Source organism: Hypomesus nipponensis, chromosome 13, assembly GCF_054491055.1.
Source record: "Hypomesus nipponensis isolate SF chromosome 13, ASM5449105v1, whole genome shotgun sequence".
NCBI classification, from domain to species: Eukaryota; Metazoa; Chordata; class Actinopteri; order Osmeriformes; family Osmeridae; genus Hypomesus; species Hypomesus nipponensis.
The window spans coordinates 1,321,937-1,337,972 of NC_140373.1; the positions used below are offsets into that span (position 1 = coordinate 1,321,937).

At 49.4% G+C, this 16,036-nt stretch overlaps 2 protein-coding genes across 5 annotated transcripts; one reads left to right on the forward strand and one right to left on the reverse strand.

Annotated features, from left to right (window-relative positions):
* Positions 1 to 230: 230 nt before the first annotated feature.
* On the reverse strand, positions 231 to 9,349 carry LOC146259382 (cerebellar degeneration-related protein 2-like). Of its 3 annotated transcripts, XM_084669640.1 has the most exons (8): positions 9,298 to 9,349; positions 8,646 to 8,763; positions 8,430 to 8,511; positions 7,060 to 7,172; positions 5,059 to 5,207; positions 4,065 to 4,235; positions 2,450 to 2,678; positions 231 to 2,239 (listed from the first exon to the last, which is right to left on the reverse strand). In XM_084669640.1, exons 3-8 carry the CDS (start codon positions 8,509 to 8,511, stop codon positions 1,613 to 1,615), a joined length of 1,371 nt encoding a protein of 456 aa, XP_084525766.1. In that variant the 5' UTR covers positions 8,646 to 8,763; positions 9,298 to 9,349; the 3' UTR covers positions 231 to 1,612. The 3 variants fall into 3 exon arrangements, with proteins under 3 accessions (XP_084525766.1, XP_084525765.1, XP_084525767.1); XM_084669639.1 differs by having other exon boundaries at positions 8,430 to 8,763; XM_084669641.1 differs by lacking the exons at positions 8,430 to 8,511; positions 8,646 to 8,763 and having other exon boundaries at positions 9,298 to 9,338.
* On the forward strand, positions 8,823 to 16,019 carry dnaaf3l (dynein axonemal assembly factor 3 like). Of its 2 annotated transcripts, none has more exons than XM_084669637.1 (12): positions 8,823 to 8,956; positions 9,302 to 9,413; positions 9,675 to 9,781; positions 11,060 to 11,153; positions 11,353 to 11,504; positions 12,061 to 12,285; positions 12,723 to 12,845; positions 12,959 to 13,081; positions 13,605 to 13,761; positions 13,943 to 14,057; positions 15,464 to 15,538; positions 15,716 to 16,019. In XM_084669637.1, exons 2-12 carry the CDS (start codon positions 9,332 to 9,334, stop codon positions 15,852 to 15,854), a joined length of 1,392 nt encoding a protein of 463 aa, XP_084525763.1. In that variant the 5' UTR covers positions 8,823 to 8,956; positions 9,302 to 9,331; the 3' UTR covers positions 15,855 to 16,019. The 2 variants fall into 2 exon arrangements, with proteins under 2 accessions (XP_084525763.1, XP_084525764.1); XM_084669638.1 differs by having other exon boundaries at positions 8,842 to 8,956; positions 9,331 to 9,413.
* The last annotated feature ends 17 nt before the right edge of the window (positions 16,020 to 16,036 follow it).

The window sequence follows — 16,036 nt, forward strand, 5'->3', positions numbered from 1 at the left end:
TGCTTAAAAATTAAATACAAATTAAATCAATGTTTAACTTACTGTCCCCTCAAACGCCAGCGTGCCCTCCATCCTCTCCTTCTACAGACACATGACACCTGGGAACTTATATAAAGAGGATTCTTAACTAGTAAAACCTGTTTCACTTTACCATCAACGTATTTAACCATCACAATAACATGATTTCCAGCCATGCACATGACAAAAGACAACAGACGCTTCTCTCCATGGAGTCATACATTTTATTTGGCATTCAGATCCAGTAAATGTAGCCAGTATATTAAATGACATGACTGAGGTTCCTCGACTTGACAAAAGTGTACAAACACAGACAGTTTTCTTTTTTTTGAGACTTGTAATAAACAATTCACCCAGTCCAACAGTTCTCAAGCGAGTAATGCTAGACAGACATTTCTGAGATAACTACAGGTTTAGCAGAAGAGAACATTGACACCCAGATTGCTGCCATTCATCAGTCTAGTTTTACACAGATTACAGTGATTTTCACATTGACATTCTCAGGGTGTACAGTGGAGGAGAACCAATCAAACGTACACACTGTCACTGTCACTGACATGTGACTAGGCTGCGTTACGTGGAAGAAACAAACATAAATCCCTGTGCAGGTCTAAAGTGCATCATTAATCAACAAGACGTGATTTTACAGTTCCACCAGGGAACAGAAGAACAGTGAGAGAACAAGTTCATCATGTCTCTTATTAAGTCAACAGCCTCTTTTATCATACAAGTATATCACATTTATATCATAGCACCTACTGAATGATATTTGGTATTCCTCAGTGCATTTTCTCTAACTACAAGTTTACTCCTAAATTACTCAAGTCATTAACCTCTACTAATTTGTTCAAGTCTTTTTCTTAATGTACAATTATCGAAGTTGTTAAATTCCTGATGTAAAAGACATTGCGTATCAATAGTCCAGAAGAGCACCAGTAACACCAGGTTTAGTTCCAATAGCTCTGCGTTTGTCGCTGGTGTTGAGGATGTTCTGATTACTGCTCACGAACCTCCAACAGAAGAGATGACGCCTTCTCATGCCAAGCAATCACCATAAGCAGGAAACGTTCATTTGTAGGCACCAAAAAAGACAAACGCTTCACATTTGGATCAATCTGTCTCTCAGATTCTCTCAGGAGGTGAGTGAAGCACTGTTCAGCACTTATATTCATTTCCTGAGGATCGTATTTGCAGAGTCAGGGCTTGTTGAGGGAGACGGAGGGTTTTTGCAGAGTAGGTTTTAGGCATCTGTGTTTACGTGCTAACATCAACCACCTCAACAAGACAACTGGTGTTATTCCTGTGCTACAAGTCCCAAAAGAATGCATTATAATCAAGTATATATTAAACAGAACACAGAGAAAATCAGCTATCTTTACCAAAAAGCAACCAACAAAAAGCTTTTGACACAATCACTTTGACCTTTCTCGATTCACAAGGTACTTTTTCAGCTGAAGAGACGTTCTGAGAAAGTGCCGGTTCGAATCACATCAGCCAAATATTCCCACTTCTGCTGTCTGATAACCTCCCTCGCTCAACAGCTCAAAGTCGCGTTGACGTGTCGAGTTCAAAGTGCGAAACGAAACTACTACGACTACCAAGGCTTCTGCCTGTTCTCACTCAGGTCCTCTTTGGTTTTCTGGATGCAGGTGAAAATCTCCTTGAAAAGGGCCTTGTACTCCGGCTGGTGGAAGTCCTCGTCCAGCCCCGCCCCCTTAGCCTGGCTGAGGAAGAAAGTTGCCGGGCAGGGCAGGAGGGCTCTGCTGGGGGTCAGGGCGGTCTGGTCTGGCTCCCCCTGGTGGCAGCGACGCAGTAGCTCGTCATACTTCACCTGCAGCGCGCTGTACTGGGCGTCCACCTCGTTGAGGAGAGAGATCCCTCGCCGAGTCACCACCTCGGAGCGCCGCACGCAGGAACGCTCGTGGTCCCCCTGACCTGTGACCCCGCCCAGCCCCTGACCTGTGACCACGCCCAGCCCCTGAGAGCCCCCCCTCAGAATCTTCTCGCTGTTGCAGCGTTTCAGCGCTCCTCGACCTTTCACCTCCAGCAGCTCTCCCTCGCTCCCGCCCTCCTTCCCCTCCATCCCAGTCTCCTCCGGGGGGAAGAACACAACGTCAGGCATCAGAGTCAGGGTGACCTTTGACCCGGCTTTGGACGTGGAGTCGGCTCTCCACAGCTGACGTAGCTCCTCCGCCTCACACTCCAGCTCGGCTAGTCTGGCCTGGGGAAGCAGGGAGGGGAATCAATCCATCATTTAATTATTCATATAATCAAACAGGGATTATATTTCACTCAACTAGTCTGGCCTGAGAAAGGAGGGAGTAGGGGAGAAGAAAATCAATCAATCCTTCATTCATTAAAATGGATAATTCAATCATACATTAACATCAATCATTCATCAAGCCTGGGTTATCATTAGGTCATCACTAACCTGGCAACCCTCCATCTTCCCAAGTCTCTGTTCCAGAGAAGCGTTCTCATTGGCCAGCAGGTCCGCCTCTCGCTCCGCCTCTTCCCTCCTGGCACGCTCATTGGCCAGCTGGGTCTGAAGCGAGCGGAGAGATCGCCGTAGTGACGCCTGCTCCTCCTCACGCCAGGAGAGGTCAGAGGGCAAGCAGAGGTCATCTGAGAGGTCGTCTGTGTCGTAGCTGTCCGAGTATCTGTGGAGGGTCAGAAACAGGAAGTTAGACAGGAAGTTGTTCCTCTGTACCAGTGGAATGTCCAGCTTAAAATAAAATCGGCAGTTTTTTTTTTTTTTTTATCGCCATTGTCACAGAGTGCTTCACAGATTTCCACAGACCTATAACCAACCTAAACCCTCAAAGAAAACTACAGTTTTCATGGCAGTGATTCATGATTCAGCCAGCACAAATGATCGACATATTGTATCAGCCAGAATAATAATCAACTGGACAGAGAGGCCAGGGGACGTGTCCTGTGGACTGTGGACTTGGAGTCACAACCACGACTCAGGGAGAGGTAAGGTCAGGGGAGGTTTGGCTGTCCATTCCATGGTGCGTTTATCAGTGGACTTCTGTGAGGTGGATTACATGAGGGCAGCCAAAGCCTTAAGGAGATTACAGAGTCTAGGCTCATGCAATCTCAGAAGGGTAGTGGGGGAGGAGGAGAGGTGGAGCAGACAAACAAACAGTCTCAGGTCAGTCCGTCAGGACAGTGAGACCACAGGTAAACTGACCACAGGTAAACTGACCACAGGTAAACAGACCACAGGTAAACAGACCACAGGTAAACTGACCACAGGTAAACTGACCACAGGTAAACAGACCACAGGTAAACTGACCACAGGTAAACTGATAGTCAGGAAGCTCAGAGCTGAGCTGCTGACCTTCTAGAAAAGTGGTTCCCATCCCTGGTCCTCAGGGCACACCTGTCCTGCATGTTTTAGTTGTTTCCCTGCTCTAACACACCTGATTCAAATGAATGGGTTGTTATCCAGCTCTGCAGAAGCCTGCTTATGACCATTCATTTGAATCAAGCAGGGAAACATCTAAAACATGCAGGACTGGCGTGCCCTGAGGACCAGGGTTGGGAACCACTGTTCTAGAAGACGAGGGAAGCAGGATTTATGTCATTCAGGTGGAGCCATTGTGAGGGAAACTAGTTTAATCTATGGAGAGTTCAACTAGTTTGTAGAGTTTTTACATTGAAAACCTGACCCCACTCAAGAGATGCATTTCCACTATAAGAGAATACCTAGTATAGTATTTCCTGTATTTACATGTGGCACTTCAACAACGAATGAAAACGAAAATAATCCATGAAGACTACTGATCTCTGAAAGACGAACCACAGTATTGAACTTTTCAGAGCTCTGCTCCTTAACAACCATAGCACCCTGCAAAAAACAAGCTTAAGTGACTGTTTACATCATACCAGAGGATTAGGGGGCAGGGTGGGTTTGTGTTCAGGTTGCAGGAAGTGAAGAGCATTTCTCAGAGAACAGGTCATGTAGACACCAGTAATAGGATATGACAGCTTCTAACTGTCTGTGACAGACCGTGTTAGCGTGATGGCGAAGGACAGACCTGTGTTTGAGCTGCAGCTCTTTGAGGCAGGACAGGCTCTGGGCGCTGTGGGGTCGCCCCGGCTCCGCGCGGGGTCTCCCAGCGGCGTGGGCAGGGGTGGTCTTCAGTGCCTCGGCCTGGTGTTGTATCTCCTCCAGCTGGGCCTGCAGACTGTCTACGGTGTCGGCCAGCCTGGAGGGACAGAAGCAGCAGAATCACCAACCAGATCACACTCAAAACCTCTCGCTCTCTTGAGCATAGAAACATCTAGGATCTTCGGTTTGCTCAGAGGCCTTGACCTATGACCTGTGTGACAGTTGACACACTTTGGCATACAGACTTACAGTATGCCAGTGTTCAGGTAATGCCATGGAGAGCAAGACTAGTCTAACCAATGGACAGTAAGCCTAGTTGAGAGTAACATCAAAGTATATACAGGGAGTAAAACTAGTTAAATCCATCTAATCAAGCCACCCCCCTCCCCTCCCCTACATGGCAGCACCAGAGAGGACAGTGAGGCCTCACCCCCTCCCCTCCCGGACACGGCAGCACCAGAGAGGACAGTGAGGCCTCACCCCCTCCCCTCCCGGACACGGCAGCACCAGAGAGGACAGTGAGGCCTCACCCCCTCCCCTCCCGGACACGGCAGCACCAGAGAGGACAGTGAGGCCTCACCCCCTCCCCTCCCGGACACGGCAGCACCAGAGAGGACAGTGAGGCCTCACCCCCTCCCCTCCCGGACACGGCAGCACCAGAGAGGACAGTGAGGCCTCACCCCCTCCCGGACACGGCAGCACCAGAGAGGACAGTGAGGCCTCACCCCCTCCCCTCCCGGACAAGGCAGCACCAGAGAGGACAGTGAGGCCTCACCCCCTCCCGGACACGGCAGCACCAGAGAGGACAGTGAGGCCTCACCCCCTCCCCTCCCGGACACGGCAGCACCAGAGAGGACAGTGAGGCCTCACCCCCTCCCCTCCCGGACACGGCAGCACCAGAGAGGACAGTGAGGCCCTACCCCTGGATCTTGATCTGGGCAGCCCTGTTGTCCAGGCCCAGCCTGGTGTTGCTCTGCTCCAGTTCCCTGGCAGACTGGTCCAGCTGCTCGTACACCTTGGCATGCTGGTCGTTCACCTGCCTCTGCAAGTCCACCTGCTTCGTCAGGTACTGGGGGAGGGGGGGGGGAAGATGAAGAGAGTGAGACTTAAAGGCTGTTAGGGGGGGGGGACTATACTGACACCAGAGGGATGGGTACAGCTCTGTAGTATCTGACTAGATCAAGAGGGTTAAAAAAAAAACTGTACAGTCGTGGCCATAACTTTTGGCAATGACAAATGTTGTGTTTTGCAAAGTAACTGGCTATTTCAGTATTTGAGGAAAATGTTTTCACATGGTTCTATAGAATACTGGAATCACAATAAGGCACATTTCATATTTTTTGAAGCTTTTTTGGGGAAAGATTTTCAATATATGCAAATAGTCCCCTCTTTTACAGCAGTCAATCTTCTCTTAAAATCTGAATGACAGTGATTTCACTTGGCGGGAACTAGTTTACACTTTCCCCTGTGCTGATGATATGACTGAAATGATGTTATTGCAACATACAACCATGTATTTTGGCCATGGCTGTATGTTACTTTAGATCAAGGTCAATGTCCTACTGGTTCCTTCTTATTTCCACAACAACGACACAATTTTGCGTCTGGGGTTGATAAAAGTACTACACTACAGTATGAATACGTTTCCAATCCTGCAGTCCTGGCAGGATTCAGATCTGATTCGAGTCAGAACGAGCTCCTGTCATACGCCCATCCCATTGGGTAAAGCTGCCGGTCTGAACACGACCTTTTCTACACCGAGGAGGGCTGACTCCTGAGGAATGCAGAGGCCCCAACGCAGTCTGAAGGTCAGGTCCTTCATCATCATCATCATCATCATCATCATCATCATCGTCACGCCTCAGGATTGCAGACGAGAGAATCAGAGAGTCAAGGTGCTTCTATGTTGATGATTCATCAAACCTCTCTCTCTCTCTCTCTCTCTCCATTTAATCATTTTTATCTTATCAGCCACAACACTGTAAACCTTTGGATTATTAGGCTGACACAGTCACAGACACAGTAACAGCCACTAAGCATCATCTCCTTGCAGTGTAAAACTGATCCTTATAGCTCAAAGTACTCTTACATAATGCAAAGCTGGTACGGCATGAAGTGATTAGACGCTACACTTATCAATAGTCACGGTATTGATCCTGACTGCCAACATTTTGTTGAACACTGACAGGCCATGATGTAGACAGCACGGTAAAATACGGAAATTCAGTTAGTCGGCAGCTTCTGAGGAAGTTTGGTAAAGGATTTAGCGTTGCACACCAACCAGATCTGGCCCTCCTCAGGGACAGTGAATCTTCAGAATCCTACAAAGGGAAACAGAACTTGTCTGAACTGGCTGTGTAGCTACTGCTGTTCTCACAGAGTCACCTAGGAAGCTATGAGAGAGTTCCGGGTCGGTTAGAACGTTGGAAACGTTCTAAGGGTTCTGTCTCTACCCCGACCGCCACCACAACAACAGATCAATGATCTTGTGTGTTTTGGTCAAAGACCTTTCTAGACAAAAATAAAGCAACTGCTATGACCTAAAAGACTCTCTTTATCTCCCCACCCCCCCTCAAACAGGAAAGATAAAGTTAAAGTATATGGACACTGCAGTGATGTTTAGAGAGAAAAGGTTTCAATTGGTGAACCATTGTGTGATAAGTGTGTTGTTGTAATGATAAGCCATGGACCACTGGCTAACAGCCTAGCCATAGGACCTGGTGAGAAATACCCCTTTTTCATTTCAGTTTGAGGAAATGATGGAATGATATTGTCCATCTGCATAGTTTGTCTCTTTGGAGATGAAAGAGTGCAAAGTAGAGTTGACTTGCTGGTAAACTGCTTTTAGAAAAACACAGTTGCCCACACACACGCTCAGTACACCCAATAAACACACACACCACACCCCCCCCTTGTCGTACCTCTATCTCCTGCAGCTGCTCCTGGTTGGTGGAGTACATCTGCTGCAGAGCCTGTTCCAGCTCTCTGTTTCGGTCCAGCAGGGTCTTCCCCAGCTCGGCTGCCAGGTGCAGGTCTGGAGAGGAAGGCAGGAGCACAGGACCCGTCACCTCCACATGACCCCCACATGACCCCCACATCACCTCCACATGACCCTCACATCACCTCCACATGACCCCCACATCACCTCCACATGACCCCCACATCACCTCCACATCACCTCCACATCACCCCCACATGACCCTCACATCACCCCCACATGACCCCCACATCACCCCCACATCGCCTCATCAGGGGTCCATGGAGTACATACACTGCTAGGGGTGTAACGATACACTCAGCTCACGATACAATATGTATCACGATACTGGGTGTACGATACAATACGTATCATGAGATATATATATTTTTTTTAATGAAACTGAAATTAAATTTCCAAAACATTTTCTATAATTTTCTTTGTTTTACATACAATTTAGTTAACTCAGTTCAAGCGATTTCTGTGAATGCAAACTGTGCTCCAGGCCACATGCACTATAGGCTGAGGCAGAAGAGGGTGAGTACACACACATAGACACACACACACACACACACACCCCAGAATAGACACACACACACACACACACACCCCAGACTGAGACAAAAGTGTGTGAGTACAGGTAAGGTCTGCATGTGGTCTGGCAGCTGTCCAGAAGGAGGTGCATTAAGAGGATCCAGGACTACCACCATAGCCAGGCTGGTTATGTCAGTAGCTTACACTCATCAGCAAGCCAACCTTAAATATACAGTCCTAATAAAATCCCTTCTCAACCATCTCCACAGTAGGTGAAAGAGCAATCATGTTAAGTACCGTCATCCATTACACCAGAATGAATTGCAAAACGGAGGACGTGGTGCAATGGTTCTCACTTGGAAAAAACACAAAACTAAAAACGTATATGACTATGTCATTAGCAAGGGGCTGTCCAATAAATACAACGACTACACACGCCAACATTAAACAATCACTTAACAGTTCATCACTTTACAAGGAGGGACAAAGGACTGATTTTTCCTCAGGTCTACACTATCATCGAGGTTGCCTTCCGTGATAGCTTTACAACCGCTTCAAGTTGAACTAGGCCTTCACTGACTCCGGATAGGCCTAACCTTCAGATATATAATTAAGAATCTGTCGGACTGTGAAGGGGCTACGACACCTGCCTCAAACACTTCTCCGCGCCGCGAACATAAAGCACACCTCTGTGAGAACGTGGGGTGGTTGATGAGCACTGCAGCGTTGGCACCGTTTCCCGTTCAAAGTAAACGTCAATATTTTTTTTTTTTTTTTTACCGTGTTCGAGGTCCTGTTTGTCGTACCACGGCTCTTCCTCCTTGATCTCGAATTCTTCTTCAACGATCATATCGGTGAGCATCTTCTTGCAATTTGGTCACAGTTCCAGTAAAAAAAACAGACCCCTACCTAACATCACCTAATTGTGCAACGAATGTTCCTGTCGTCGGTCTCGTTGTTTAAAAGTGGGTGCATGGGGTGCAGGGCGAAGAAAACCTGACTGATGAAATTGCCGGGTGGTGCTCCTTTACGCTTACGACGTTTTGCACTGAGCTGCGGATACGGTGAGACTCTGGTTTCAATCTGGCTTTGGCTTGGAGACAGAGAAGCGGTTCTGTAGACCGCATGCGCAGTTTAGACAAAGCTGTTCTGGACAACCCCCCCCCCCACCACCACCACCACCCCATGGCTCCTCCTCCTTATCTTTGAGGAAGTGTTGCTTAGCAACATGACACAAACTTTTCTGACAAGCTTGGTAGCTGGAACACATGTAAACATCTGGCTATACTTTCGCATGAGCAAGGCTGGTGAGTTTTGCCTTTCATGTTGTAGTATTAAACTTAAACTAACATAACATGTATCTGTATCTGGTTTGTGCAGTTAAACTCGGCTGGGATATTGAGCAGTTTAGTAGCTAAGCCTGTGACCATACCTACGGTTTATGACCGATAGCTACTAGTATAATATAGATCTAGCTAGACTAGCTAAGTACTGTACATAGTTACATTATACATTAGCTACGCTACGTCTCAGACAAGTGTACTATGTTACAGTAAAATGTTAGTCAAGATATACAGTCCACCTCAAACACAGATACATGTGAGTGAAACATTTACAGTGTGCTGAACTATTATATTGGCTATCTTACCTAGCTAACGTATCAAACGGACGTCCTCCTCAGAATGAATCGAGCACGAGCTTTGGAGGGCGCAGGCTGTGTCACCTGGTGGGGCTTCAGCCCTGCGCGAGACCTGCTTTCATCAGGTGAGCCTCACGTGACTTAGGGGACTTTGAGGGGTTCTGTTAAGAAAATGTTACTAACGATATATTATTTGAAACGGATTAGAAAAAAATAAAAAAATAAAATAAAGAGGTGAATTCAAAACCAACACATTTGATGGCATGTAAATTGAAATATTAAGTATTCAATGCCTTTTAAAATTCAAAACATGATGTGACTGATTTGCTTCCAGACCCATGCAACTTGACCTACTATCTCTCTCTACCCCTCTACCCTCCCCCCAGGTCCAGAGAGGCAGGAGGGGGAGGTGAGGATGTTGCTGATAGGCAGTGCAGACCCACGGCACATAATGAAGACCGTAGCAGGACTAAAAGATACTGATTCCCTCCATGTGAGTCACAAGCCCACACTCGACACCCACATCACCCCACATCCCCCACATCACCCCACATCACCCACATCCCCCACATCCCCCACATCCCCCACATCACCCCACATCCCCCACATCACCCCACATCACCCCACATCCCCCACATCACCCCACATCACCCCACATCCCCCACATCACCCCACATCACCCACATCCCCCCACATCCCCCACATCCCCCACATCACCCCACATCACCCCACATCACCCACATCCCCCACATCCCCCACATCACCCCACATCACCCCACATCACCCCACATCACCCCACATCACCCCACATCCCCCCACATCACCCCACATCACCCCACATCACCCCACATCACCCCACATCACCCCACATCACCCCACATCCCCCACATCACCCACATCCCCCACATCCCCCACATCCCCCACATCACCCCACATCCCCCACATCACCCCACATCACCCCACATCCCCCACATCACCCCACATCCCCCACATCACCCCACATCCCCCACATCACCCCACATCACCCCACATCACCCCACATCCCCCACATCACCCACATCCCCCACATCCCCCACATCCCCCACATCACCCCACATCCCCCACATCACCCCACATCCCCCACATCACCCCACATCACCCCACATCACCCCACATCACCCCACATCCCCCACATCACCCCACATCACCCCACATCACCCCACATCCCCCACATCACCCCACATCACCCCACATCCCCCACATCACCCCACATCCCCCACATCACCCCACATCCCCCACATCACCCCACATCACCCCACATCACCCCACATCACCCCACATCACCCCACATCCCCCCACATCCCCCACATCACCCCACATCCCCCCACATCACCCCACATCCCCCACATGCCCCCACATCCCCCCACATCCCCCCACATCCCCCCACATCCCCCACATCACCCCACATCCCCCACATCCCCTACATCACCCACATCACCCACATCACCCACATCACCAGCAGTCACAGTCATGGACGCCTGCTGGGTGAAATCCTGTTCATATGTTTATATACAACATGTTGCAGGTACTGCAGACTCAGGGTGGGGGAAATATATGACTGGATCCAAAGAAATATTCAAATTTGATTGGTCTATTGTATGAACTGTGTGTCTGTCTGTGTGTGTCTGTGTGTCTGTGTGTGTGTGTCTGTCTGTCTGTGTGTGTGTGTCTGTGTGTGTGCGTGTGTCTGTGTGTGTGTCTGTGTGTGTGTTTGTGTGTGTGTGTGTGTTAGGTGTGGGTGCTGGAGAGCAGCATGGGGGTGGTGGCCCGCCAGCTGCTCCTGCTAGCCGTGTGCCTGGCCCCTCCAGAGAGCATGGGCCTCCACGGTCAGTCTCTATTCTCCTCCTGTTCTCCTCTCTCCTCCTGTTCTCCTCTCTCCTCTCTCCTCCTTTTCTCCTCCTCCCTTTAGCTTCTACATACTGATCCTGTGTGTGAATCGTCGTTTTAAACCGTTTTTTTTTTACTGTGAATATATACGCTTCTATGCGTCTGCTGTTGACTTACCTGTGTGCTGGTGCTGTCCAGAGAAGACGGAGGTGTTTCTGGAGCTGTTCGGGAACAGCGAGGTCCGCAGCCAGACGGACGACACACTGAGACACCTGGCGGCGCAACTTAGCCTTTCTGTCAGCAACAGACAAGAAGATCCGCACCCCTGTCTCAACACCTCACATCTTAAAGTAACTCCTGTCTCAACACCTCACATCTTGAAGTAACTCCTGTCTCAACACCTCACATCTTAAAGTAACTCCTGTCTCTACACCTCACATCTTAAAGTAACTCCTGTCTCAACACCTCACATCTTAAAGTAACTCCTGTCTCAACACCTCACATCTTAAAGTAACTCCTGTCTCAACACCTCACATCTTAAAGTAACTCCTGTCTCAACACCTCACATCTTAAAGTAACTCCTGTCTCAACACCTCACATCTTAAAGTAACTCCTGTCTCAACACCTCACATCTTAAAGTAACTCCTGTCTCAACACCTCACATCTTGAAGTAACTCCTGTCTCAACACCTCACATCTTAAAGTAACTCCTGTCTCAACACCTCACATCTTAAAGTAACTCCTGTCTCAACACCTCACATCCTAAAGTAACTCCTGTCTCAACACCTCACATCTTAAAGTAACTCCTGTCTCAACACCTCACATCTTAAAGTAACTCCTGTCTCAACACCACACATCGTGAATGTATCGTCGACATGTCAGCAAACTAGTTTCTCACCCGCTGCAGTTCAAGGAGATTGACGAGCTGCTCTGGATCTTCAAGCAGTGGACCAAGCGTGCCTCGCCCTCCCCCCGTGACCCTTGTGACCCCCGTGACCCTTGTGACCCCCGTGACCCCTCGCCCATGTCCCGGGCCTGGGAGGGCCGGGTCCGGCAGCACCTGGGGGTCCGCTACGACTCCCGGAGGGGCTGCTTCGACTGGGACCTCACCATGAAGCTGCACCAGAAAGGGGTACGGAGCCTCAGAGTCATTGTGGAGCTGTACCGGTCCGAGCATGGGACCAACCACAACACGGTCATATGACGGGTCACGTTTGGCGCCCTCTGCTGGTAGTGGGTTAATTCATGGATGCACTTGGGGAACTGCCTCCCCCCTCTTCATGCCGCCCTAGGCGGCCGCCTGTCACCTACAGGAAGGACCGGCACTGCTGTAGAGTCACTGTAGAGTCACTTTAGAGTCACTGTGGAGTCACTATGGAGTCACTGTGGAGTCACTGTAGAGTCATTGTAGAGTCATTGTGGAGTCACTGTAGAGTCATTGTAGAGTCATTGTGGAGTCACTGTGGAGTCACATTCCCTCCCTCCCTTTTGTCCCTCCCTCTCCCCTCCCCCCTCCCCCCTCCCCCCTCCCCCCTCCCCCCTCCCCCCTCCCCCCTCCCCCCTCCTCAGTGTGGGGTCATTAACAACCATCACTACACCCGATGGAGGGAAAGAGGCGTAGCTTTCGAGATGAGGGAAGGCGTCTACCAAACGACCAATCAGAGCCTGCTCTCCACCAGAGTTTTCTCTAAAGTAGGTTTATAAAAAATAAAACATTAATTTGTATAATAATTGTTGTGATTCTATTTAATATGATCTGAATTTTGACAATAATGTGTCTGTGTCTGTGTGTGTGTGTGTGTCAGGGAGGAGAGAAGGTTCCGGCGTGGGGATACTGGGGAGACATCGTCTCCAGCCCCTACCTCTCCTTCGGCATCGAGAGCGACGATGACAAGCTGCTGCAGAAGCAGAATGGGAACCACATCAAGGTAGCACCCCCACCCCTCAGCATGACCCCACACACAACCTTTCACCTCTGGGTCACGGTCACGTCCAACCCTCCGGCTTCAACTCATACTGCCACAGAAAAAAATATGAAATGTTGTCATTTTGTTCCATTGGCCGACGCTTTTATCGAAAGCAACTTGTTACGTGTGTAGAAGGTACAGCGGAAGATAAAGGATCAGAAGCGTGTAGCTCTAACTGTGTTCAGGTGTTCAGAGTCCAGGAATGGTCTATACGGTCTGCTTTTCATTTTTCATATTCAAGGGGCCATAACCTACATTTTGCATGATGACTCTCCCTCCCTCCCTCTCTCTCTCTCTCTCTCTCTCTCTCTCTCTCTCTCTCTCTCTCTCTCTCTCTCTCTCTCTCCCTCCCTCCCTCCCTCTCTCTCTCTCTCTCTCTCTCTCTCTCTCTCTCTCTCTCTCTCTCTCTCTCCCTCTCTCCCTCTCTCCCCCTCTCTCTCCCTCTCTCCCCTTCTCTCTCTCCCTCCCTCTCTCTCTCTCACAGACAGCTCAGGATGTGTCCTATGCCAACGTTCAGTCGCTGTTGCAGTCTTTGGCCCCCAGAGGGCGCTCTCCTCTTGCTCCTCAGTCCAGACCTGAGCCGGCTGTGACTTCAGAGACGTCGTATCAAACTGAGACGACTCATAGATCAGACATTTACGGTATACTGCGAATATACCAATGAGTAATAGTATCCATTGCGATTATATTTCACTATAAATCACTATCACAATACTTTTTCTGATTAAATTTCTTTGACCTTTTTCCAATAATAATAGTTGAGAGAATAGTCCTAATAAGATGCTAGTAGTAATGTGTTGACTGGGTGTGTGGGCGTCTCAGAGCCACTGCAGCTGGACCGGGTCTCTGTCAGCTTCCTGCCTCTGGACTCTCTCTCCAAGCTGCCGGACAAACACAGCTACGCTCAGCTCTTCAACACCATCTACTGTTCTGCAAGGTAGCCTGCCTGAATGCCTCTATATGCATCTCACCGTATGTTCAAGGTGTGCTTCCTGTGGTGTTGCTGGGTCCTCTCTCTCCCTCCAGTCTTACTCTCTCTCCTCCTCCTCCAGTCTTACTCTCTCTCCTCCTCCAGTATTACTCTCTCTCCTCCTCCTCCAGTCTTACTCTCTCTCTCCTCCTCCAGTCTTACTCTCTCTCTCCTTCCAGTCTTACTCTCTCTCCTCCTCCTCCAGTCTTACTCTCTCCTCCTCCTCCCCCTCCAGTCTTACTCTCTCTCCTCCTCTAGTCTTACTCTCTCCTCCTCCAGTCTTACTCTCTCTCCTCCTCCTCCAGTCTTACTCTCTCTCCTCCTCCTCCAGTCTTACTCTCTCCTCCTCCAGTCTTACTCTCTCTCCTCCTCCTCCAGTCTTACTCTCTCTCCTCCTCCTCCAGTCTTACTCTCTCCTCCTCCAGTCTTACTCTCTCCTCCCCCTCCAGTCTTACTCTCTCCTCCTCCTCCAGTCTTACTCTCTCCTCCTCCAGTCTTACTCTCTCTCCTCCTCCTCCAGTCTTACTCTCTCCTCCTCCTCCAGTCTTACTCTCTCCTCCTCCTCCAGTCTTACTCTCTCTCCTCCTCCTCCAGTCTTATTCTCTCCTCCCCCTCCAGTCTTACTCTCTCCTCCTCCTCCAGTCTTATTCTCTCCTCCCCCTCCAGTCTTACTCTCTCCTCCCCCTCCAGTCTTACTCTCTCCTCCCCCTCCAGTCTTACTCTCTCCTCCCCCTCCAGTCTTACTCTCTCCTCCTCCTCCAGTCTTACTCTCTCCTCCCCCTCCAGTCTTACTCTCTCCTCCTCCTCCAGTCTTACTCTCTCCTCCTCCAGTCTTACTCTCTCTCCTCCTCCTCCAGTCTTACTCTCTCCTCCTCCTCCAGTCTTACTCTCTCCTCCCCCTCCAGTCTTACTCTCTCCTCCCCCTCCAGTCTTACTCTCTCCTCCTCCAGTCTTACTCTCTCCTCCTCCAGTCTTACTCTCTCCTCCCCCTCCAGTCTTACTCTCTCCTCCTCCTCCAGTCTTACTCTCTCCTCCCCCTCCAGTCTTACTCTCTCCTCCCCCTCCAGTCTTACTCTCTCCTCCTCCAGTCTTACTCTCTCCTCCTCCTCCAGTCTTACTCTCTCCTCCCCCTCCAGTCTTACTCTCTCCTCCCCCTCCAGTCTTACTCTCTCCTCCTCCAGTCTTACTCTCTCCTCCTTCTCCAGTCTTACTCTCTCCTCCCCCTCCAGTCTTACTCTCTCCTCCTCCAGTCTTACTCTCTCCTCCCCCTCCAGTCTTACTCTCTCCTCCTTCTCCAGTCTTACTCTCTCCTCCCCCTCCAGTCTTACTGTCTTCCTCCTCCAGTCTTACTCTCTCTCCCTCCTTTCTTCAAGCATGGTGCACAATTTGGGGCCAGAGCTAAAGAAGATTGCAGCACCAAAATCCGTCCTGGTCGTGGAGTTGGCAAAGTGAGTTTGTTTAGAGGTATTAGATGTGTTCACGTTTAGACAAAGAATGAACAGGAATGTACCTGTCTGTCTCTGTATAACATCCTAATCACATGTCCGACAATCTATCATACCTAGCTTTGCGTGTTCCTCTAGCCTGCTGTTGTGTGTCAGCCAATCCCATCTTCATCATTCCAGGTTTCTATTGGACCTCACCAAGGAGCAGGAGGAGGGGTTTGCTGAAACGGTTGCTGCCATTGGTGTACAGGCTGGGTTTGTCCCCGCCCAGGGGGAGGAGTCTGATGTGTTTGCCACTTTCGCACGACAGGAAGAGTAACAGCGCAACAGTCCTGGTAGACACTGATATTTAGTGAGAGATCGGCCGTAGTTCATGCTAAGGCCATAGTTCATGCTAAGGCCATAGTTCATGCTAAGGCCGTAGTTCATGAGCAGTTGGAACATTCATTTCCATGTTTAGCAGGGTGGGAATATATTCATTAAACTTGCTTTTTAAATATG